The sequence below is a fragment of the Protopterus annectens genome, chromosome 6.part0 (genome assembly GCF_019279795.1).
Source record: "Protopterus annectens isolate FY-2018-M chromosome 6.part0, PAN1.0, whole genome shotgun sequence".
Lineage (NCBI taxonomy): Eukaryota > Metazoa > Chordata > Ceratodontiformes > Protopteridae > Protopterus > Protopterus annectens.
In genome coordinates this window covers 309,326,078-309,349,761 of record NC_056737.1, presented here as the reverse complement: position 1 = coordinate 309,349,761, position 23,684 = coordinate 309,326,078, and the positions used below count along the sequence as shown (strand labels likewise).

General features: G+C 44.8%; 1 protein-coding gene across 1 annotated transcript in view; it reads right to left on the bottom strand.

Annotated features, from left to right (window-relative positions):
- The window catches only part of RTF1 (RTF1 homolog, Paf1/RNA polymerase II complex component), a 2,150,039-nt gene that overhangs the window by 1,010,850 nt on the left and 1,115,505 nt on the right, over nucleotides 1-23,684 (bottom strand). The window contains exon 13 of the mRNA XM_044074060.1: nucleotides 6,363-6,484. Within this exon, the coding sequence (XP_043929995.1) occupies nucleotides 6,363-6,484 (122 nt within the window). The remainder of the gene's footprint in view (nucleotides 1-6,362; nucleotides 6,485-23,684) is intronic.

The window sequence follows — 23,684 nt, the reverse complement described above, 5'->3', positions numbered from 1 at the left end:
TGTGGAAGTGGTTGTAGCTGTGGCAGTACTCCTCTGGTTGGCAGGTTGCCACTGACGACCCCTGTAGGCACCCTTTGATTGACCTCTGCCTCTTGGGCGTCTATTCCTGCCCCTCTGTGCTCTGGAGGTGTCTGGAAAGGACCAATTCTTTGAAGGCCAGTTTCTGCTGAACCTCGGAGGTTGGACCTGCAGAAAATCCTTTACTGTTTGCACAGATTTTGCTTTTTCTTCCACTTTCTTTAGAATCTCCTGTGCAGGGGAGCCAAATAAACTTTGTTTCTCCATTGGAGCATCTAGGAGTTTGGCCTTGACATGGTCTGGCAAGGATTGCTCTTTTAGCCAGGCATGCCTTCGAATTACTGCTCCAGTCATAGCTGATCTAAATGAAGCCTCCAGTGCATCATAGCCACATTTTAAGAAATGATTACTGACCTGCTGAGAGTTGTGTACCAAATCCTGAAGGGACTTACGGTCTAAAGGTTCAGGAGAAGAAAGCTTTTTATTCAGCTGATCTAACAAATATTCCTGGTACTGTATCATATGGAAATGACAGTTTAAAGCCCTGGCAGAAAGAGTAGCAGATGTATAAACCTTTTTTCCCCATCTCTCTAATGCTCTTGACTCCCTTTCAGAGGGTAGGGTGTTTTTGGCAGTGGCAGCTGCAACACCTTTTGGGCCCTGAGAAATAGTTTCTGGGTCTGCAGCATGGGGTTTATACAAGTGAAAGTGAGAATCCGGGACCCTGTAATATCTGTCAGGTTTGGCAGGGGCCGGGGGAAGAGAATCAGGGGCAGAACTGACATCATTATATGCATCATCAACTACTGTTAACACAGGTGGTATGGCTAAAGGCCTATGCTGTGGCAAGTGTAAAAAGGTCCTAAGTCTTTTTCTAGAATCAGAGAAATCCTGACCCTGCCATTGAAAGTGTTCCCTCATTGAGTGTAAAGTCTCCCCAAAGGAAAATTCTTCTGGAGGGGAGGCAGAAGGAATAGAGTCTTCGGCATCTGAATCCTCATAAGGTGAGTATGGCCCTTCCTGATGGTCTGATAAATCAGATCCATCCGAGGAGAAATCAGAGGAGAGAGGCTCAGGGGGTTCAGTCCTAGGCCTTTTGTCAGGAGGAGGTTGGGAGGCCCTGTCTGGGTGAGGTTGGGAACCCCTAATCAGAGATATAAGGTCCTCAGCAAGGCTGAGAATCTGAGAACTTGAGGAAGGTCTCTGAGGTAGATTTTGCAGGTAAAGCCTTTGAAATTTTAGCTGCTTTAGCCCTGGAGAAGGCCTTAATAGACATAGAAGCAGGGGGCCTAGCTGCCCCACGTGCAGGAGTAGAAATGTCCAAAGGGATGGTGTCGGACAATTCTTGTGCGCTTGCTTCTTCGGTAGGGATTTCTGTAGCCGACTCAGCCGGGGCCTCTCTGGTCTCGGTTGTCGGAGGTATGATTTCGGCAGAAGTAAGAATCGAGGACTCTGTTTCAGCCGAAACCGAGACACTCACGGTAGGCCTAACCGTGGTTTCAGCCGAAACCGCGGGCCGCGAGTGTCGGTCCTTTTCCTTGCGTTTTTTGGCTAAATGTGTAGTCGGAGTCTCCGACGGCATTTTATATGCAAAAGCGGATCCAAAAATCTCTTCTGCAAACTCCGACCGACGTCTAAGAGTCCGTCGATTGAAGGAGGCACAGGCTAAACAAGCTGATACGTCGTGGTCTGGGCCTAAGCAAGGAAGGCAGTAAGAATGGAAATCCTTATGAGGTATTTGTTTCCCACAAGTTAAACAATTATTTACTTTGTCTGACATCGGCTGAGGCAAGAAAGAGTCCCCAACGGGGTACTTAACTTTTTTAGAAGTCTTCGGTAGCTGAAATCTCTGGATCTGACCGACCGGCACTTGCGAACAGCTTCTGCTTCGGGCACCGCGCGGCAAGAAAGACTGAGGAAAATGGCGTTGGCTGATGCCTTTATACCCCAGAAGCTCTGACGTCAGGGAAAGTGCGACATCAGCCGAGGCCAGACCCAGACTTTGGAATCCGGCCGACCGCAGGGCTGCCTGAGGCAGGACAACCCATATGTTATGACTGCAGATGCATCCTTGAAGGACATCAGGAGGAATAGCAAGGGGCCTGGCTGAGGTAATAAAATGAAGTCTCTGAGCCTTTTCTTGGATTCTGAGTAATCTTGGCTCTCCCAGTGGAAATGCTCCCTCATAGTATGCAGGGTTTCCCCAAAAGAATAATCCTCAGGAGGAGAGGCTGAAGGAATAGATTCTTCAGCATCAGAATCCTCATAGGGAGGAAGAGAATATTCCTGGTCAGAAGAGGAATCAGAGGAAATGGAAACCTGATCTGGAGATGCATATTCTATCTCTTGCCTAGGCCTCTTAACAGGAGGGGGATGGGAACCCCTGATCAAAGTAATTAGGTCTTCGGCCATTTTAAGCATTTGTTTTTTAGGCATGGAGGCCTGTCCAGGAGAATGCTGTACTTGTGTCTTTGTCTTTAGAGCTGCTTTAGTCTTTGCCTTTGAAGCTGAAGATGGTTTTACATACAACTGTGTAGGCCTGAGAACACCCTCAGAAGCTGATGCCTGCTTAGCGGCTCCGGATCCATCTGAAGGAATAGTTTCCGAGTGTCCAATACCTTTAGTTTCCAGTGACCTTTTAGTTTCCAGTGACCTAGTCGGCTCCATGTGGGAGACAGAAGCGGCCTGTGGCTCTGAGGTAGTGGGCGTCAGGGGCTGCAAAAGCACTTCACTTCGAACCGGCGACAGGCTAAGTGGAAGCCTCGTCGTCGGTTTTGGACCTCGGGTGACTGTCCTTTTCTTTGCGCTTTTTATAAACTCCGGTAGTCGGTTGCTCCGACGGCATTATATAGTTAAATCGTCTGCCAAAATAATGAAATGTAAAATCGTACCGACGCTTAATAGTGCATTGGTTAAATCTAGCACAAAACCGACAACTAGCAATGTCGTGGTCAGGGCCTAGGCAAGGAATACAGTAAGAATGAAAATCTTTATGAGTTATTTGCTTCCCACAAGAAATACAATTATTAACTTTTTCTGACATCGGTCTGGAGCAAGAAAAAAGTTTCCCCAAAGGGTACTTAGCTTTAAATAAGACTTCGGATCTGAAATTCGAATTTGAAAATCTCAGGAGTCGGCCGACTGGCACTTGCGAACTGCTTTTGCTTTGGGCACCACACGGCAAGAAAGACTGAAGAAAATGGCATCGGCTGCATCTTTTATACCCCTGGCGCACTGACGTCAGGGAGGAGGTGACAGCAACCGATGCCGGACCTAGACTTTGCAACTCAGGCCGACTGGAGGTAGCCTGCCAGCAGGATAACCTAGTTGTAAAGACTGCAACAGTGAAACACGATGAACATCAGGAGGTATCCAAATGGGCTGCCCAAAGACATTCAATGGACAGTGTGCGGCCATTAGATTGTGGAGAGCTAGTGGCCACACTGGTTTACTATTGAAACTGTGAACGGCACTTGGGCGACAGTCGGATAGTCGAACGTATAAGGTCGTAAACAAGGATGTCGAAGACAAAATAATCAATCTAGGAACGGTTTTAACATGGGTCGAGGTAGGGAAGATGTTTGTAGTAGGGAATAATACTGAACACCTACCTCGACCCATGTTAAAACCGTTCCTAGATTGATTATTTTGTCTTCGACATCCTTGTTTACGACCTTATACGTTCGACTATCCGACTGTCGCCCAAGTGCCGTTCGCATTTTCAATAGTAAACCGGCCACACTCTATGCATTTTCACAAGCCTGGTTTGGGGGTTTCAGACATACTTCCATGGCCCAATACACTCACTCACAGAGAGACCACACAGTTAGACAGGAAAGAGAAAGGTTTTTGTTTGTTTATTTTAACCAACGCAGAAAGCGTGAGGGGAGGTAGAAAAACAGAAAAGTGCGAAAGTATATTAGAAAAAATAGAGCTAAAGGATATACTAAAGTCACCTACCCAACAAATTTAGCAGAGAGCACAGACTGCGATGCCGACTTTAGCGTGGCAAATGAGGTTTAAAGGGAGGAAGGAGACAGTGGCATTATGGGTAGGGGAGGTGCTTTGAGTTCGGATCAGATGCTGGCTATGCGGCCAAGTCGGATCCATCCCGGATCCGGGAACCCACCAACAGCTTCAGATCATGACTTCAATGGAGTCATGTGATATACCAAACTGTCTCAAACAGCCTGAAATAGCACCTATCAGGCCCATTAGGATCTACAGTTAACCATAACCTTTGGACCAGCTTTGTCCCAGAACAGTGGAGATAGCAGCAGACATCTCCCTGCACAAAGGGAGACCCACCAACTGACAGGGGAAATTATAGATCCATATGTTTGACTAGTCTTATATGTAAGCCAGGGAAAGAATAATCATGGACATGATAAACAGTGACACAGGAAACCTCCAAGCACTGAATACGATATTCCATTTGGCATGTACTTAACTAGGCACTTAACAGCTGCAGCGAACTCGGTGGTTCCTCACAAAAAAATAAAGGGTGTAAACATGTCCTGTGCAGACAAACTAAAAGCCCTATCCCTTTACTCTGTCTCCTACCGACTATTAAGGGTGACCTATGCCTGACATACAAGGTACTCACAAATCCAGCCCTGATAGAGCTGTTATACATCTGCAAGATAAACAGCACAAGGGTCACCCAATAGGGATCTAAACTTAGTCAGTGACTCAAACAAAACATGCAGGAGAGACATGTACCTCAGAGATTTCCCCTTCTTTGAAACAGGCTTCCTATTCACATTAAGCAGAGCCCTTCCCTGGCCTTCTTGAAAAAAATCAAGAGAAAAAACAGCTTCACAGCACTGAGTTAAAACTAAGTGTATTAAAATGAAGTCTTCAAAAAAATGCAGTTTGGATCAATGGATGGGGAATCACAAATTCACAATGGGGGACCACCTATGTTTCTTGTGAACAAGGGCAATCTGTAAAATACTCAAGGCATAGGCACAAACCTATGGCAGCCTCTTGACCCTAGGGGGACATATAATGGGTAAAATTGGGTTACATTGGCTAGGCTTGTAAGGGTTCTTAAGCCGTTAGCCTAGTAATCTCCTATGAACCTATGTATCTGTGCCTGTACATGACCAGCACCATACACCACTGTTATCAGCTTGCCATATCGTCAAACCATTTATCCTAATACAGAATTCTGTATCACACAACCAGTTTTCACCAATACCTGAACAGTTTTAATAGCATCTCCCAGCTATAGATATTGTTTTTTGACACTGCTCACTCCACCTATATACTTCCAATATAAACCTTAGGATAGCCATATATATAAAATTCTGAACTTGCTTCATACCCCACCTCTTAACTACAACATAAAAATTTCCTGTCTTACTTACTTCCTTCCCTCACGTCCATTTCTTCAAATGTCAAAGCCCTAATCACATTATCTATCTGACAAACCCATAAGTGCACATCTTCAAATGCTCAATGTTCAACATCTACTAGTGCCCAAGGCTCATTTATACTGTAATAGTTGCCTCTATTTTCATACAAAATGTAATCACACAATTACCCATACATTTGTTAATTAAAGTATATTACTTAATACCTGTTCATACACAGTAATAAATCCCCGTTTAAAATGTGTCTAAACAGTTGGAGCTTATAGACCTGTGCTGAAAAGGGTTTGTTGACTAAACTCAGTTGGACAAACCTGGTAAACAAAAGCACAATAAACAAAAATAAAATATACTTCTTTAAACTTACAACTAAACAGACTCAAGAATAGATACAGACTTCTAGGAATGCAAAATAAAAAATAAACAGAAGAATTGAGTGCCATCTGCACAAAAAAGTTCAGCTCTTACAGCTGAATGAAAGCAGTCTATGGCCAACACTACCTTTTGTGCTGATTTCCTGTGCAAAAGCCTAGAACTGTTAACAGCTTCCACAGGGTCTGATGCATATAACTTAATTCGATACAATAGTCACAACTATTCAACTGTATTTAATGTACACAACTCACTGCTCCACTTAGGAATTTTATCTTTTAATATACTACTCGCGTATCCCTCAAGTCAGCATAGAAAGAATGCACAAGCATATCTATTCAAGCTTCTGTATTTATTGTCTGCCCCAATCATAGGCACAGAATCAGACCCCACAACTATCAGCCAGAAGCTGGCCACCAGTCTCTCAAATCTGTAGTCTTGCCCTGGGCAACTAGATGAACCCAGGCCTCCTACACTGCAGATGAGAGCATTCTCTGCACATTATACCAACAACCATTCTCAAAGTTTTTAAATATAATTAATATGAAATAATATGTTATAAATTTTGTTCCTACTTCCATAACAAAAACAAAATACCTGATAGCAGAAATATTTTTTGTACGTTGCCTGTCTAGAGCCTCTGCTCGTTCTTCTAGCTCATTCAGCTGATCCTGAATCTTTTCTGCTTTTTCTGGATCCCCAGATTCTTCTGCCATGGCCTGGAAAAAAATGCAAGAATTTCTCAGTACAATATAGTTAAGTTGCCACAACACTTAAGACTTAAATTCAACTACAATGCAATAACATTTTACTGCCTACAGGAAACAACCAGATTAATGCAGTAAGTGGGCAAATGGCATTATCCCCATAAGGTATACACAGTCCTATGACCTACAAAGCCATTCCAATGGCTGCCACAGACACTGCTAAAGCATCTTAGCAGGCTTTGAAGAAGGTAAGCAACTCTAATAATTCACAAAAAGTACAGCTGGGAACACTTACCATAAATGTAGATGTTCGAGTGTATTCACTGTTGCAGTCATTACAATTGGGTTATCCTGCTGGCAGGCTACCCTCAGTCGGCCTGAATTCCAAAGTCTAAGTCTGGTGTCGGTTGCTGTTGCCTCTTCCCCGACGTCAGTGCGCCAGGGGTATAAAAGATGCAGCCGACGCCATTTTCTTCAGTTTTTCTTGCCCCAGATGTCAGGTGCCCCCAAAAGGGAAGGCTAAAAATATGCCAATAAAACATGCATGCACCAAAATATATTACACCTTCATCTACAAGCAAATACACCACATAGGTTGTATAGATTAGAGAAGTGCAGCTAATTTCCAGCAAAAACAGATGGGGGTGGTGGGTGGGTGGGTAACCTGGACTGCAACAGTGAATACACTCTAATATCTACATTTATATTAAGTGTACACAACTGTACTATGTTTTTCGTGTTTCACTGCTGCAGTCATTACACTTGGGTTGAATCCCAAAGCTATGGTTGGGAGGCTGGAGCTAAATAGCATTAGGAGCAGCTAGGAGTCCCTGCAGAACTGCAGTGGCAAAGCCTGCCCTGGATTTAGGGTAGAGTGGTAAAAGATAGTGCTTTGTAAAGGTGTGCACTGAACTCCAGGTAGCAGCCTCTAAAATGTCTTTGGTTGGTACTCCCCTGAGGAAGGCTGCTGAAGTGGCTGCTGCTCTGGTTGAATGTGGCCTAATGCCCTTAGGCAATTGCTTGCCATGTTGTGAATAGCAGAAATGAATGCAGTGGCCTATCCACTTTGAAATAGTCTGCTTTGAGATGGCCTTTCCTTGTGATCCTGTAGCATATGCCACTAGTAGTTGCTCAGTCTTTCTGAAAGCTTTGGTTCTGTTCAAGTAGAAGCGTAGCTGTCTGTGTATGTCCAAAGAATGTAGAATACTCTCCCAATTATTCTGTGGGTTTGGATAAAAAAGTAGGCAAATGAATAGTTTGGTTAAGGGCCACACTAGACACTACCTTAGGCATAAATGTCGGGTTTGTCCTCAGAGAAACCCTGTCTGGATAAAAAATTATAAAAGGTTCCACAGCCATGAGTGCCTGTAGCTCTGAGACTCATCTTGCAGAGGTTATTGCTAGGAGCAGAGCTGTTTTCCAAGATAAAAACTTTATATCAGCTGTAGCGGCTGGCTCAAAAGGGGGCAGAGTGAGTTTTTCCAAAACATAATTGAGGTCCCATCATGCAGGTATTGCTGATCTCCTTGGAGGCCTTAAGTTTTTGGCTCCTCTGAGGTATTGCCTTAAAGGATGAGAAAAGATTGGTGGCTCTGTATTGTAATGAGCCGAAATGGCAGAGGCATGAATTTTAATTGATGAAAACGATAGGCCTTTGTCCAGCATCTCAGTTAAGTATTGCAAAATCTGAGAAATATTTGGTACTGCTGTGTCAATTCCTTGTGCCTGGTTCCAGGCACAGAATCTCTTCCATTTTCCAGCATAAGATTTTCTAGTACTAGGCCTCCTGGCCTCCAAAATGACACCCATCACCGCTTTAATGAGAGGTGTGTTTTGTATGACTACATTACCCGCCATGCTGCCAGATTTAAGGTGTTGAGTTGGCTGTGCAGGATCTGATTGTTTTGTTGAGACAGTAGGTGAGGTATTTGAGGTAAAGTCCAGGCTGGGCACTGAGACAAGTTCCTTAGAATTGGATACCAGTCTGGGGCAATCAGTATCATTTTTGGCTTTTCCTGTCTGAACTTTAGGAGTACCTTGGGGAGTAGAGGCAGTGGAGGAAAGGCATATACTGTTAAGTTTTTCCAGCTGAAAGACAGGGCATCTACTTTCCATGCTTGTCTGTGATAAGACCTTGTGCAGAATCTCTTTAGTTGGCAGTTGTGAGGAGAGGCAAATAGGTCTATGTCCGGGCATCCCAATTTCCTTGTTATCATGTTGAAGACCTGTGGATCCAATTTCCACTCGTGGGGATCCATGAGGTTTCTGATTAGTTCGTCTACCAGAGTATTTTTCTTTCCTGGCAGGAATTGTGCCTGCAGATGTACTTGATAAGTCAATACTGTGCCCCACAAAGTCATGGCTAGTCTGCAGATGAGGTAAGAATGAGTGCCTCCCTGCTTGTTTATAGACCACATGACCATGGTATTGTCTGTCTTTATCAGTTGTCCCGGATGAAGTAGGTCCTTGAGGGCTGTCAGGGCATTCTGAACAGTTAGCATCTCTTTTTGATTGACATGTAGATGCATTTGGTTGGCGGACCATGTGCCTTGAATACATCTTTCTGCCATGTGAGCCCCCTAGGCATAATTTGATGCATCCATTGTCAATGTCTGCTGGCTGGGGGTAAGGTGAATGGCTGTCCCTTGTTCTGGTGACAGGCCTTCGCCCACCATAGAAACTCCTGTTGCAGGCAGGGAATGAGAATAATTTTTGTTTCCAGGCTGTGGCAGTGCTGAGTCCAAACACTTTTTAGGTACCACTGAAGTTTCCTCATATGCAGTATTGCATATGGAATTAGTAGAATGCAGGATGCCATGAAGCCCAAAGCCAGCAGTATTTTTCTTGCAGATAACTAGGCCTTTGTTGCCAACAGTTTGAAATAGGTAGTCAGTTGTCTTTGTCTGGCGTGAGTTAAGCCATCTGGGCAGTTGTATTTAAGCTTGCCCCAGGAATATTATCTCTTGAGAGGGTATTCGTTTTGATTTCTGTTTGTTGACTGTGTACCCTAGGCATAATAGTAATCTCTTTACAAACGCCAGATGCTGTAGTAGAATGTCCTTGTTATCTGCTTGTATGAGGCAGTTGTCCAAGTAAAGATATATTTGTATTCCTCTTTGTCTGCAGAATGCAATTACTGGTGCCAGGCACTTTGTGAAGACCCTGGGTGCAGTAGATAAGCCAAAGGGCAGTGCAGAGAATTGGAAGTGCATTGAACCAGCTTTGAATCCGAGGTATCTTCTGCATGTTTGTTTGATTGGGACATGCAGGTATGCCTCTTTTAGGTCTAAAGTCACAAGCCAAGCCTTCTTGCCCAGCATGGGCAGAAGCTGCTGTAAGGTCAACATTTTGAATTTTGGTATATCCAGATATGTGTTTAGAATAGATTAGTCCAGTATTGGTCTCTAGGCTTTGTCCTTTCTGGGTACCAAGAACAGTCTTGAATAAAATCCTTATCCCTGCTCTTGTTCTGGTACTTGTTGAATGGCCCTCATGTCCATGAGGGATGAGACTTGTTTTTGTGCCTCTGCCCATTGTTTTTTTTGGTAGGCCTGGCCAACCGTTTGCCCTTGGCAGGGTATGAAAGTGAAACTTGTAGCTCTGTGACACTATGTCTAAGACCCATTTGTCCTGGGTTATTATGTGCCACTTTTGAGAAAAAAGTGCTAGTTTTCCCCCTAAAGGTGCTGCCAGAAGATAAGTGCTTGGCACAAGCAGGGGGAAGTCATTGGGACTGTTTCCTGTAAGGCTGTGATTTGCCTTCTCCACTTTTGGAGGTAAAAGCACCCCATTGTTTAGACTTGTATGAACTTTGGGGCTAGGATCTGCCTCTTGAACGTCTGTATCTGCCCCTTTGTGGTCTGTCTGACAATGGAAAGGACCAATTCTTTGTAGGCCAGTGTCTGCTAAATCTTGGAGGCTGTACCTGTAAGAAATCCTTGACAATTTGCATAGATTTAGCTTTGTCCTCCATTTTCTTTAACACCTCTTCTGCTTTAACACCAAACAAATATCATACTGTAATGCAGCATCTAATAATTTTGCTTTAACATGATCTGGTAAATTTTGTTCCTTTAACCAAGCATGCCTCCTAATGACAGAACCTGTGACAGCGGCCCTGCAGGAGGCCTCCAAAGAATCAAAACCACATCGCAAAGTATGCTTTCCAACTTGCTCAGCTGCATGCAATAAATCCTGCATTTCTTTGTTTTCTGCACCTTCAGAATTGATCAACATTTTCTGTTTAAGCAGTGACATAATATATTGCTGATATTTGAGCATATGAAACTGACAATTTAAAGCCCTTATAGCCAAGGTAGCAGAGGTGCAAATCTTATTTCCCCATCTGTCTAATGCCTTAGAATCCCTGTAGGAGGGGGTAGGGTTTTTTGCAGTGGATGCCTTGAACCCTTTGGGATCCTAAGAAATCGTTTCTGGGTCAGCAGCAGGGTTTTTGAAAAGGAATTTATGAGAGTGAGGCACCCTGTAGTACCCATCTGGCTTAACAGGAGCTGGAGGTAAGGAGTCAGGGGTCAGACTGGACCCTGAAAATACATCTACAATGTCTAACAGGTGGAATAGCTAGGGGCCTGTGTTGTGGGAGTAAAAGAAAGTCCCTGAGCCTTTTCTTAGATTCAGAATAATCTCGGCTCTCCCAGTGGAAATGTTCCCTCATGGTATGCAAGGTTTCCCCAAAGGAGTAATCCTCAGGAGGAGAGGCTGAAGGGATAGATTCTTCAGCATCAGACTCTTCATAGGGAGGAAGAGAGTATTCCTGATCAGAAGAGGAATCTGAAGAAATGGAAACCTGATCTGAAGATTCATATTCTGTCTCTTGCCTAGGCCTCTTATCAGGAGGGGGATGGGAATGCCTGATCAAAGTAATTAGGTCTTTGGCCATTTTGAGCATCTCTTTTTTGGGCATGGAAGCCTGACCATGAGGCTGTCGTACTTGTTTGTTTGTCTTTAAAGATGCTTTAGTCTTTGCCTTTGTAGCTGGAGTCGCTTTAATGTACAATTGACCCATCTGAGGGAGTAGTTTCCGAAGGTCCAATACCTTGAGCTTCCAGCGGCCTAGGCGACTCCACGTGGGAGTCTATAGCAGCCTGCGGGTCCAAAGTATTGGGTGTCAGGGGCTGCGAAAACACCTCACTGAGAGCTGGCGAACTGGCAACTGGCTTAGAAAAAGCCTCGCCATCGGTTTTAGACCTTGGATGCCTGTCCTTTTCTTTTTCTTTGCGTTTCTTGTGAATTGCGGTAGTCGGTTGGCTATCCGACGGCATCGTGTAATTAAATCTTCTGCCAAAATAGCGAAATGCAAAATCGTACCAGCGCTTTATAGTGCGCTGGTTAAATCTAGCACAAAACCGACAACAAGCAACGTCGTGGTCAGGGCCTAGGCAAGGAATACAGTAAGAATAAAAATCCTTATGAGGTATTTGCTTCCCACAAGAAATACAATTATTAATTTTTTCTGACATCGGTCTGGAGCAAGAAAAAAGTTTTACCCAACGGGGTACTTAGCTTTTAATGAAGACTTTGGATCTGAAATTCGAACACGAAAATCTCAGGAGTCGGCCTACCAGCACTTGCGAACTGCTTCTGCTTCAGGCACCGCGCGGCAAGGAAGACTAAAGAAAATGGTGTCGGCTGCATCTTTCATACCCCTGGCGCACTGACGTCAGGGAAGAGGCGACAGCAACCGACGCCGGACCTAGACTTTGGAATTCAGGCCGACTGAGTGTAGCCTGCCAGCAGGATAACCCAAGTGTAATGACTGCAACAGTGAAACACGAAGAACATCCACATTGTAAGGTGTGCTTAGTTACTTGACTAGTAGAATGCATTAACTCTTGTAACTCTATTTTCTATACAAGCAGGAAAGGAAGATATTTTTTGTTTGAGGAGTTCCATGGTATGTTGCTGATATTTCAGCATATGGAACTGACAATGTAGTGCTCGAATAGCAAGAGTAGCAGAGGTGTATACTTTTTTTATCCCATTTGTCTAATGCTCGGGAATCCCTATCTGAGGGGGTTGGATTCTTAGCAGAAGTTGCTTTAATTCCTTTAGGTCCCTGAGAGATAACCTCGGGGTCAGCAGTAGGATTTTTGCATAGAAATCTGTGAGAGTCAGGGACTCCATAGTACCTGTCTGGTTTCTTGAGAGCAGGAGGGAGGGTGTCAGGAGTCAAACTGGATTCCATACAAATATCATCCACAACATCTAGGACAGGAGAAATGGCCAGAGGTCTGTGTTGTGAAGCTCTAGGAATTCTCAGAGTCTCTTTTTTTGAATGAGGATAGTCCTGACATTCCCATTGGAAATGTTCCCTTAAGGTATGTAGGGTTTCCCCAAAAGAAAAGCCCTCTGGTGGAGAGGCTGAAGGGATGGATTCCTCTGCATCAGAATCCTCATAAGCTGGGAGGGGTTGCATATCTTCATAATCAGATGCATCAGAGTCATCAGATTCCTGTTCAGATAAAACTACTGGGGACAAGTCTCTTTCTTTTGGAAGGGGTAGCCTGGCTTCCCCTGATAAGTATTATAAGGTATTCCGCCATTTTAAGCATCTGAGGCAAGGAAGCAGGTGCCTGAGATTGGGTCGTCTGTTTCTTGGGTGTGGTTCATATCCTGGGCCTTCGAAACATGGTAGACGTGAAAGAAGTCGCCGGTCTCTGTCAAGAATCGATACTGCAAAGTACTTCCTCAGAAGCCAGTGCCTGCTCAGCGGCTCCGGACAAATCTAAGGTAGAGATATCCGCAGGATCCTTAGTCTATGAAGAATCTCGCAGCATACTGGACTCTGAAAGGGTCTCGATAGCAGCCTGCGAATCCACAGAAGCAGGCATCAGGGGCTGCGAAAGCACCTCACTAAGGACTGGAGAAAGTACAGTTTTGTACCTACCATAAATGTAGATGTCCGAACTGGATAGCATCTGCAGTCATAACAACTGGGTTGTCCTGTCGTCAGGCAGCCCTTCGGTCGGCCGGATTCCAAAGTCCGGGTCCGGCTTCGGCTGATGTCGCACTTCACCCGACGTCATCTCTGCTGGTCTTCGGGTATAAAGGCATCAGCCGACGCCATTTTCCTCAGTGTTTCTTGCCCCAGATGCCAGTTGCCCCCTTGGAAGGCTAAATTTTGGGTAAATGCCAATGTTTCCAAAAAGATAGAAGGCAAACACAAAAAATAAGCATGTATGTACATATATACAAACAAATACACCATAAGAGACTCCCCCCCGCCAGCTAGCTATTAGGAGGGTAAATACCCTAGGAGTACCACAGAGGGGAAGGAGGGAGGGTAATCTGACTGCAGATGCTATCCAGTTCGACATCTACATTTATGGTAGGTACAAAACTGTACTATGTCCTTCATGGATGCATCTGCAGTCATAACAACTGGGTAGAATACCATAGCCAACTAGGGAGGAGGAAGAATAGATTATGGTGTGGTTAGGATCCCTTGCAGTACAGCAGTGGCAAACCCTGCTCGGGATCTGGAATACAGAGGTAAATTATAATGCTTGGCAAATGTATGCACGGAGGTCCAAGTAGCCTCAATAATGTCCTTGGTTGCCACTCCTCGTAAGAAGGCTGTGGTAGTGGTTGTTGCCCTTGTAGAATGAGGCCTTATGTTCTGTGGAATTGGTTTTCCATGAAAGGAGTAACAGAATCGTATGCAATTTCCTATCCATTTGGAGATTGTCTGTTTGGAAATCGCTTTTCCTTCCCTTCCTGTGGCATAGGCTACAAACAGCTGGTCAGTTTTTCTGTTACTTTTTGTTCTGTCCAGGTAGTAGCGTAGCTGTCTATGTACATCCAAGGTATGCAGCATTCTTTCCCCTCTGTTTTGTGGGTTTGGGAAGAAGGCAGGTAGGTGGATTGCCTGGTTTAAAGACACTCTGGATACCACCTTAGGCATAAATGTAGGATTAGTCCTCATGGACACTCTACCTTGGTGGAAGATTAGGAAGGGTTGTACTGCCATTAGGGCCTGAAGTTCAGAAACCCTTCTTGCTGATGTTATTGCCAGTAGGAAAGCAGTTTTCCACGATAGATGCTGCAGGTCTGCTGTTGCTGCTGGTTCAAAAGGTGCGAGTGTCAACTTTTCCAGCACAAAGTTCAAATCCCAAGCTGGCAATGGTGGTTTCCTAGGAGGTTTTACATTCTTGATCCCTCTGAGGAACTGCCTGAGTAAAGGATGTGAAAAGACAGGTGGATCAAAGCTGTATTCTGCTGAAATAGCTGATGCATGTATCTTGATGGAGGAATAGGACAGGCCTGTATGTAGAAGCTCTGCCAAATACTCCAGAATGTTAGCAATGTCTATATTCAACACATCTTTTCCTCTTTCAGCACTCCAAATGACAAACCTTTTCCATTTTCCTGCATAGTTCCTTCTTGTTGAAGGTCTGCGGGCTTCAAGGATAATGTCTTTAACCCTTTGGGAAAGCTCTGGATTAGTTGCTGCTATGTGATGTTCCATGCAGTCAGTTGCAACGTTTTTAGGTTTGGATGCATGATGCTGTAGTTGTTCTGAGTTAAAATCAAAGGCATCAGGGGTATCGACCACATTTTGTCCCGAGACATGCTCCTCAGCAATGGGTACCAGTGTTGTCTTGGCCAGTTTGGAGCTATCAGGGTTATCCTTGGACGTTCCTCCTTGATTTTTAGTAATACCTTGTGTATCAAGGGAAGAGGTGGGAATGCATATGCTGTCAGACCTTTCCAGCTGAAGGAGAGCGAGTCCACTTTCCATGCAAGTGGGTGGAATGTCCTTGTGCAGAATTTTTTGAGCTGGTGATTGAGAGGGGAAGCGAATAGATCTATCTGTGGCATTCCCCATTTCTTTGAGATGGCCTTGAAGATGTCCGGGTGTAGCATCCATTCGTGAGCATCCGAGGTGGTTCTGCTTAACATGTCTGCTAGAGTATTCTCCTTTCCTGGTACGAATATTGCCTGTAACTGGATGTTGTAGCTGAGTGCCAGGTTCCAAAGGTCCAAAGTCATTCTGCATAGGGGGTATGAATGAGTGCCTCCCTGTTTGTTGATGTACCACATGACTGTGGTGTTGTCTGTCCTTATCATCAAATGTCCTGCTTTGAGGAATGGTCTGAATTTTTGGATTGCCAGTTTTACTGCCAGCATTTCTTTAGGTTGATGTGCAGATGGAGCTGGTCCTGTGTCCACAATCCTTGTACGCATTTGTCCAGCATGTGAGCCCCCCATCCTAGGTCTGAGGCGTCTGTTGTGATGGTTTGGCTTGCTTGATAGTTGTGAAAGGGTAGGCCTGGATTTGACTGGCATGCTTGAGCCCACCATAGGAACTCCTGTTTTAGGCATGGGATTAGAGGAATTTCTGCTTCTAGGCTGTGCCTGTGTTGGGACCATAAATTCTTTAGGTACCACTGTAGTTTTCTCATATGTAGTCTGGCATGTGGAACCAAGATTATGCAGGATGCCATGAAGCCCAAGGCCTGTAGAACTTTTCTTGCTGTTAGCTTGTTCTGTTTTGTTAGTGCCAAGAAGTAAAGAGGGAGTTCTTTTTGTTTTTCTGCAGTTAGGAATGCCATTTGTTTTACTGTGTCCAATTCCGCACCCAAGAATGTCCTTGTTTGGGATGGTATCAGCCTTGACTTTTGCAAATTGACTGTGTATCCCAGTGCTTGTAGCAAGTAAATGACCCTTTGTAAATCTGTTGTCAGCTTGCTTTTGTTGTCGCCCTGTAGCAGGCAGTCGTCCAGGTATGGATAAATTTGGATTCCCTGTAGTCTGCAGTGGGCGATTACTGATGCCAGGCATTTTGTGAATACTCTGGGCAGTAGATAAGCCAAAGGGCAATGCTGAGAATTGATAGTGCTCTGATCCTGCAAGAAATCTGAGGTATCTTCTGCAAATTGGTCGTATGGGGACGTGCAGGTATGCCTCCTTGAGATCTAGAGTTACCAGCCAGCACTCCTTGCCCAGCATGGGAAGAAGTTGCTGGAGGGTCAGCATTTTGAATTTTGGGACAATGATGTATGTATTTAAGATGGACAGGTCGAGAATAGGTCTCCAGCTTTTTCCTTTCTTGGAACTAGGAATAGTCTGGAGTAGAATCCTTTGCCTTGTTCTGTTATTGGCACTCTTTCCACAGCTCTCATCTTTGTTAGTTGCATTATCTGCTGCAGAGCTTCTGTTTTTTGATTTGGAGGCAGGTTTGGCATTCCTCTTTTGACTGGTAAAGTGTGGAAGTGGAACCGGTATCCTTGGTCTATAGTTTGCAGAATCCACTTGTCTTTTGTGATATAGTGCCAGTTCTTCGAAAATAAGGTTAATTTTCCGCCTAATGGTGCTGCTATTTGTTCCCTGGTAGGCGGAGTTAGAATCAAGTCACTGTGCTGTTGTAGTGGCAGTGGCTGTGTCTGTGCCTCTGTTATTACCTTGCCACTGTCATCCTCTGTAGGCACCCCCTCTGGATTGATTTCTGCCTCTGGGACGTCTATTCCTGCCCCTTTGGGATCTTGTGGAGTCAGGAAAGGACCAATTTTTGGCAGGCCAGTTCCTGCTAAACCTTGGGGGTTGAACCTGCAAGAAATCTTTAACCGTTTGTACAGATTTTGCCTTTTCTTCCATTTTCTTCATTACCTGCTGGGCAGGTGTACCAAACAAACTGGCTTTATCCATAGGTGCATCTAATAACTTAGCTTTAACATGACCTGTTCCTTCAGCCATGCATGTCTTCTTATCACTGTGCCAGTCATGGCTGATCTAAATGAAGCCTCCAGTGCATCATAGCCACATTTTAAGGAATGGTTACTAACCTGTTGTATGTTATTTACCATTTCTAATATATATTTCTTATCTATAGAGTCATCAGAGGATAGCTTTTTAGTTAACTGATCAAGCATAAACTCTTGGTATTGTATCATGTGAAACTGACAATTTAAAGCTCTAGCTGAGAGAGTAGCGGAGGTGTAAACCTTTTTGCCCCATCTGTCTAAAGACCTGGCTTCCCTTTGAGAAGGAATAGGGTTTTTTGCTGTGGTCGAGGCTACTGCCTTAGGCCCCTGGGATATAGTTTCGGGGTCTGCAAGTGGGGCCTTGTATAAGTGGTGATGAGTGTCTGGAACCCTGTAAAATCTGTCTGGTTTGGCAGGGGCTGGAGGTAAGGAATCTGGTGCAGTGCAGACATCATTAAATGCATCGCCCACAACAGAGAGGACAGGAGGTATAGCTAAAGGCCTGTGTTGTGGGAGGTGCAGAAAAGTCCTAAGTCTTTCTGGAATCTGAGAAATCCTGTTCCTGCCATTGGAATTGTTCTCGCATGGCATGTAAGGTTTCCCCAAAGGAGAATTCTTCTGGTGAAGAAGCAGCTGGAATGGATTCTTCAGCATCTGAGTCTTCATAATTGGAGAAATGAGCCTCTGGCTGGTCTGTAATATCTGAGTCCTCCGCGGAATCATCAGAGGACACAGGCTCGGGGGGCTCTGCTCTAGGTCTCTTTTCTGGGGCTGAGGCCCTGTCTGGGTGAGATTGAGATCCCTAATTAAGGATATTAAATCTTCTGCCAGAGTAAGCATTTGTGAACTAGAAGTGGGCCTAGTTGAGGGGGGTTTAACAGGCACTGATTTAGTAGATTTGGCTGCTTTAGCCCTGGTAAAGGCCTTAATAGACATGGCTGCAGGAGGCCAAGCAGCACCACGTGCTGGGGTAGAGACATCCAAAGGGATGGTGTCTGATAAGTCACTAGTAACCACTGTAGGTAAGATTTCTGAGGCCGATTCAAGTAAGGTAGCAGGAGCCTCAGTAGTAGTCATTGATTCAGCTGTGCTTTGATCAGTTTTCTCAGTTTCGGCCGAAACCGAGACACTCGCGGTTTGCTTAACCATGGTTTCGGCCGAAACCGCGGACCGCGAGTGTCGGTCTTTTCTTTGCTTTTTAACAATCTGGGTAGTCGGAGGATCCGACGGCATAATGTACGCAAAATCTGAGCCAAAACTGTTCAGCAAACTCCGACCGACGCCTAAGCGCTCGTCGGTTGAATGAGGCACAGGCTGAACAGGCTGCTACGTCGTGGTCTGGGCCTAAAAAAGGCAAACAGTAAGAGTGGAAATCTTTATGAGGTATTTGTTTCCCACAAGTTAAACAGTTATTGACTTTTTCTGACATCGGCTGAGGCAAGAAAGAGTCCCCAACGGGGTACTTAGCTTTTAGAAGTCTTCGAAGTAGTATTCGGAAGTAGTAATCTCTGGATCTGACCGACCGGCACTTGCGAACAGCTTCTGCTTCGGGCGCCACGCGGCAAGAAAGACTGAGGAAAATGGCGTCGGCTGATGCCTTTATACCCGAAGACCAGCAGAGATGACGTCGGGTGAAGTGCGACATCAGCCGAAGCCGGACCCGGACTTTGGAATCCGGCCGACCGAAGGGCTGCCTGACGACAGGACAACCCAGTTGTTATGACTGCAGATGCATCCATGAAGGACATCTGACAACTAGCTTAACAGAAGTGTCGTCGGCAGTTTTGGACCTGTGACGTCTGTGTCTGTCTTTATTTTTACGTTTTTTCGGAAGATCTGCTGTCGGATGGCTTACCAAAGCCATATCGGAATTCAAGAACTGAGAGCAAAAATATCTAGCTACAATAAGGACCCAACGACATACAGTACTGGCATTGAACAGAGCACAAAACCGGCAGCGGGGGACGTCATGGTCTGGGCCTAAGCAAGTGATGCAGTAGGAATGAAAACCCGGTGTGGTATTTGCTTTCCACAGGCGAGACACTTGTTAACTTTTTTTTTACATCGGTTAGAGTAAGAAAAAAGGAGCCCCAATGGGGTACTTAGCTTTAGAAGACTTCATCTTCAATTTCGGAAATGAAAAATTCACGTAGCGGCCGACCGGCGTGTGAACTGCTTCTTCTTCAGGCTGCTCAGCAAGAAAAATCGATTTAATGGCATTGGCTGCCTTAATTTATAACACTGTCAACCTGACTTCACTCCTAGAGTGACGGCAACCGACGCAGAAATACTAAGCCTCTGGTATTCGGGCCAACTGACGGCTACCCTAGCAGGGATAACCCAAATGTGATGACTGCAACAGTGAAACACGAAGAACATCTGGAGCTGGACACTGAATGCACTTGATATTCAGGATAGTCTACAAAGGTAAGGCACAAAACTGATAATGGTATCCAGACACACAGAACCTTAAGAAGTCTGGATGAATTGGGATGTGACAAGCATCTTTCAAATCTAGTGTAACTAGAAAAGTTAAATGAAGGGGAATCAAGTTGGGTAGTGATAGCACTTTGAACTTGGCCACTATTATAAATTGGTTTAAGAAAGAAAAATCCAGAAATGGTCTCTCCTCATTATTTTCTTTTGTTGGCATCAAAAACATCCCTGAATAAAAACCTTTTTCAAACTGAGAAGGAGGAACTGGCTCTATTACTCCCTGAGACACCATATAGAGGACAGGGGAGAAATAATGTAGTCTGGTCTGGGGAATAAGGAACTGCTCCCTGAAAGGGAGGAATTTCCACCCATTGCCATCTGTAACCTTGATGAATAACCTTCACAACTCATTTGTCTGAAACTATCTGCTGCCAGAGACAGAAATAGAGATGCACCCTTTCTGGAAGGCAGTAAGAAACTGCCAGGATGGGGGAGAGACAGTCCCTTAAACACTCATTCTAACTTAACTGTTCTTTGTTTTGGGGGTTCCTGTCTTCTTTTTCTGAAACCCTTTGCCACTGTTTTTTAAATATCTGTTTACCAGCATTTTGCTGAATGTTTATTAAGCGCCTTGCCAAAACCGGATGAAGTGGTAGAGAATCCCTTGGAAAATTTGGAAAAGGAGAGCTGAAAATTCTGAGACAGATTCCCTGAGTTAGCTTACCGCACTCATCACTTTTTTGATTACTTCTACAGCAGAAAGTCGAAAATCTAGTTCTCTATCCAAAGAATGATTTAAAACCCCATTTTAACATTCTGGGGGGTTCTGAGATTGCAGCCAGACAAGCCTCCTCAAAACAGTACCAATGGCCACAGCACTGGAAGAACTATCAATAGAGTTATATACACATTAAACAAGAAGTTGTGACCTCTGAAAAGTACAGTTTTGTACCTACCATAAATGTAGATGTCCGAACTGGATAGCATCTGCAGTCATAACAGCTGGGTTGTCCTGTCGTCAGGCAGCCCGTCAGTCGGCCGGATTCCAAAGTCCGGGTCCGGCTTCGGCTGATGTCGCTCTTCATCCGACGTCATCTCTGTTGGACTCCGGGTATAAAGGCATCAGCCGACGCCATTTTCCTCAGTGTTTCTTGCCCCAGATGCCAGAAGCCCTCCTGAAGGCTAAAAATTTTGGATAGATGCCAATGTTTCCAAAAAGGATAGAGGTAACCACAAAATAAGCATGTATGTACATATATACAAACAAATACACCATAAGAGACTCCCCCCCATCAGCTAGCTATTAGGAGGGTAAACACCCTATGAGTACCTCAGAGGGGAAGGAGGGAGGGTAATCCTGACTGCAGATGCTATCCAGTTCGGACATCTACATTTATGGTAGGTACAAAACTGTACTATGTCCTTCATGGATGCATCTGCAGTCATAACAGCTGGGTAGAATACCATAGCCAACTAGGGGGAGGAGGATAAAGGTAGATTATGGTGAGTTTAGGATCCCTTGCAGTACAGCAGTGGCAAACCCTGCTCGGGATCTGGAATATAGAGGCAAATTATAATGCTTGGCAAATGTATGCACGGAGGTCCAAGTAGCCGCCTCAATAATGTCTTTGGTAGCCACTCCTCGTAAGAAGGCTGTGGTAGTGGCTGTTGCCCTTGTAGAATGAGGTCTTATGTTCTGTGGAATTGTTTTTCCATGGAAGGAGTAACAGAATCGTATGCAATTTCCTATCCATTTGGAGATTGTCTGTTTGGAAATAGCTTTTCCCTCTCTTCCTGTTGCGTAGGCCACAAAAAGTTGGTCAGTCTTTCTGCTGCTTTTGGTTCTGTCCAAGTAGTAGCGTAGCTGTCTATGTACATCCAAGGTATGCAGTATTCTTTCCCCTCTGTTTTGTGGGTTGGGAAAGAAGGTAGGTAGGTGTATTGCCTGGTTTAAAGACACTCTGGATACCACCTTAGGCATAAATGTTGGATTAGTCCTCATGGACACTCTATCTTGGTGGAAGATTAGGAAGGGTTGCACTGACATTAAGGCCTGTAGTTCTGAAACCCTCCTTGCTGAGGTGATTGCCAGAAGGAAAGCAGTTTTCCATGACAGGTGTTGTAAGTCTGCTGTTGCTGCTGGCTCAAAGGGTGATAGTGTCAACTTTTCTAGTACGAAGTTTAAGTCCCAAGCTGGTAATGGTGGTTTCCTTGGAGGTTTTACATTCTTGATTCCTCTGAGAAATTGTCTGAGCAGAGGGTGTGAAAAACAGGAGTATCAAAGCTGTATTCTGCTGAAATAGCTGATGCATGTATCTTGATGGAGGAGTAGGACAGGCCTGAATGGAGAAGTTCGGCCAGATACTCCAGGATGTTAGGCATATCCACGCGTGACACATCTTTTCCTCTTTCAGAACTCCAACTGACAAACCTTTTCCATTTTCCAGCGTAGTTCCTTCTTGTTGAAGGTCTGCGTGCTTCAAGAATAATGTCTTTAACTCTTTGGGAAAGTTCTTGATTAGCTGCTGCTATGTGATGTTCCATGCAGTCAGTTGTAATGTTTTCAGGTTTGGATGTATGGTGCTGTAGTTGTTCTGAGTTAGCATCAAAGGCATCAGGGGTATTGGCCACATATTGTTCCGAGACAAGCTCCTTAGTAGTGGGTACCAGTGTTGTCTTGGCCAGTTTGGAGCTATCAGAATTATCCTTGGATGTTCTTCCTTGATTTTTAGAAGTACTTTGTGTATCAAGGGGAGAGGTGGGAATGCATAAGCTGTTAGGCCTTTCCAGCTGAAGGAGAGCGAATCCACTTTCCATGCTAGTGGGTGAAATGTCCTTGTGCAGAATTTTTGAGTTGGTGATTGTGAGGAGATGCAAATAGATCTATCTGAGGCATTCCCACTTCTTTGTAATGGTCCTGAAAATGTCCGGGTGCAGGTGCCATTCGTGAGCATCTGATGTGGTCCTGCTTAAAATGTCCGCTAGAGTATTTTCTTTTCCTGGTACAAATCTTGCCTGCAGCTGGATGTTGTAGCTGAGTGCCAGGGTCCACAGTTCCAAAGTCATTCTGCATAGAGGGTATGAATGAGTGCCTCCCTGTTTGTTGATGTACCACATGACTGTGGTGTTGTCTGTCCTTATCAACAGCTGGCCCTTTTTGAGAAATGGTCTGAACTCTTGGATAGCGAGTTTTACAGCCAGCATTTCTTTTAGGTTGATGTGCAGGTGAAGTTGATCCTGAGTCCACAATCCTTGCACGCATTTGTCCAGCATGTGGGCCCCCCATCCTAGGTCTGAAGCATCTGTTGTAATGCTCTGGCTTGCTTGACATCTGTGAAAGGGAAGGCCTGGGTTGGAGCGGCATGCCTGGGCCCACCATAGGAATTCCTGTTTTAAACATGGAATTAGTGGGATTGCTGTTTCGAGGCTGTGCCTGTGTTGGGACCATAAATTCCGTAGGTACCACTGTAGTTTTCTCATATGTAGTCTGGCATATGGAACCAAAATTATGCATGATGCCATGAAGCCCAAGGCCTGCAGAACTTTTCTTGCTGTTAATTTGTTCAGCTTTGTTAGTGACAAGAAATAAAGAGGGAGTTCTTTTTGTTTTTCTGTAGTTAGGAATGCCATTTGTCTCACTGTGTCCAATTCCGCTCCCAAGAATGTCCTTGTTTGGGATGGTATCAGCCTTGACTTTTGTAGATTGACTGTGTATCCCAGTGCTTGTAGCAAGTAAATGACCCTTTGCAAATCTGTTGTCAACTTGCTTTTGTTGTCCCCTTGTAGCAGGCAGTCGTCCAGGTATGGGTAAATATGAATTCCCTGTAGTCTGCAGTATGCGATTACTGATGCCAGGCATTTTGTGAATACTCTGGGCAGTAGATAAGCCAAAGGCAATGCTGAGAATTGATAGTGCTCTGATCCTGCAAGAAATCTGAGGTATCTTCTGCAGATTGGTCGAATAGGGACGTGCAGGTATGCCTCCTTGAGATCTAGAGTTACCAGCCAACATTCCTTGCCCAGCATGGGAAGAAGTTGCTGTAGGGTCAGCA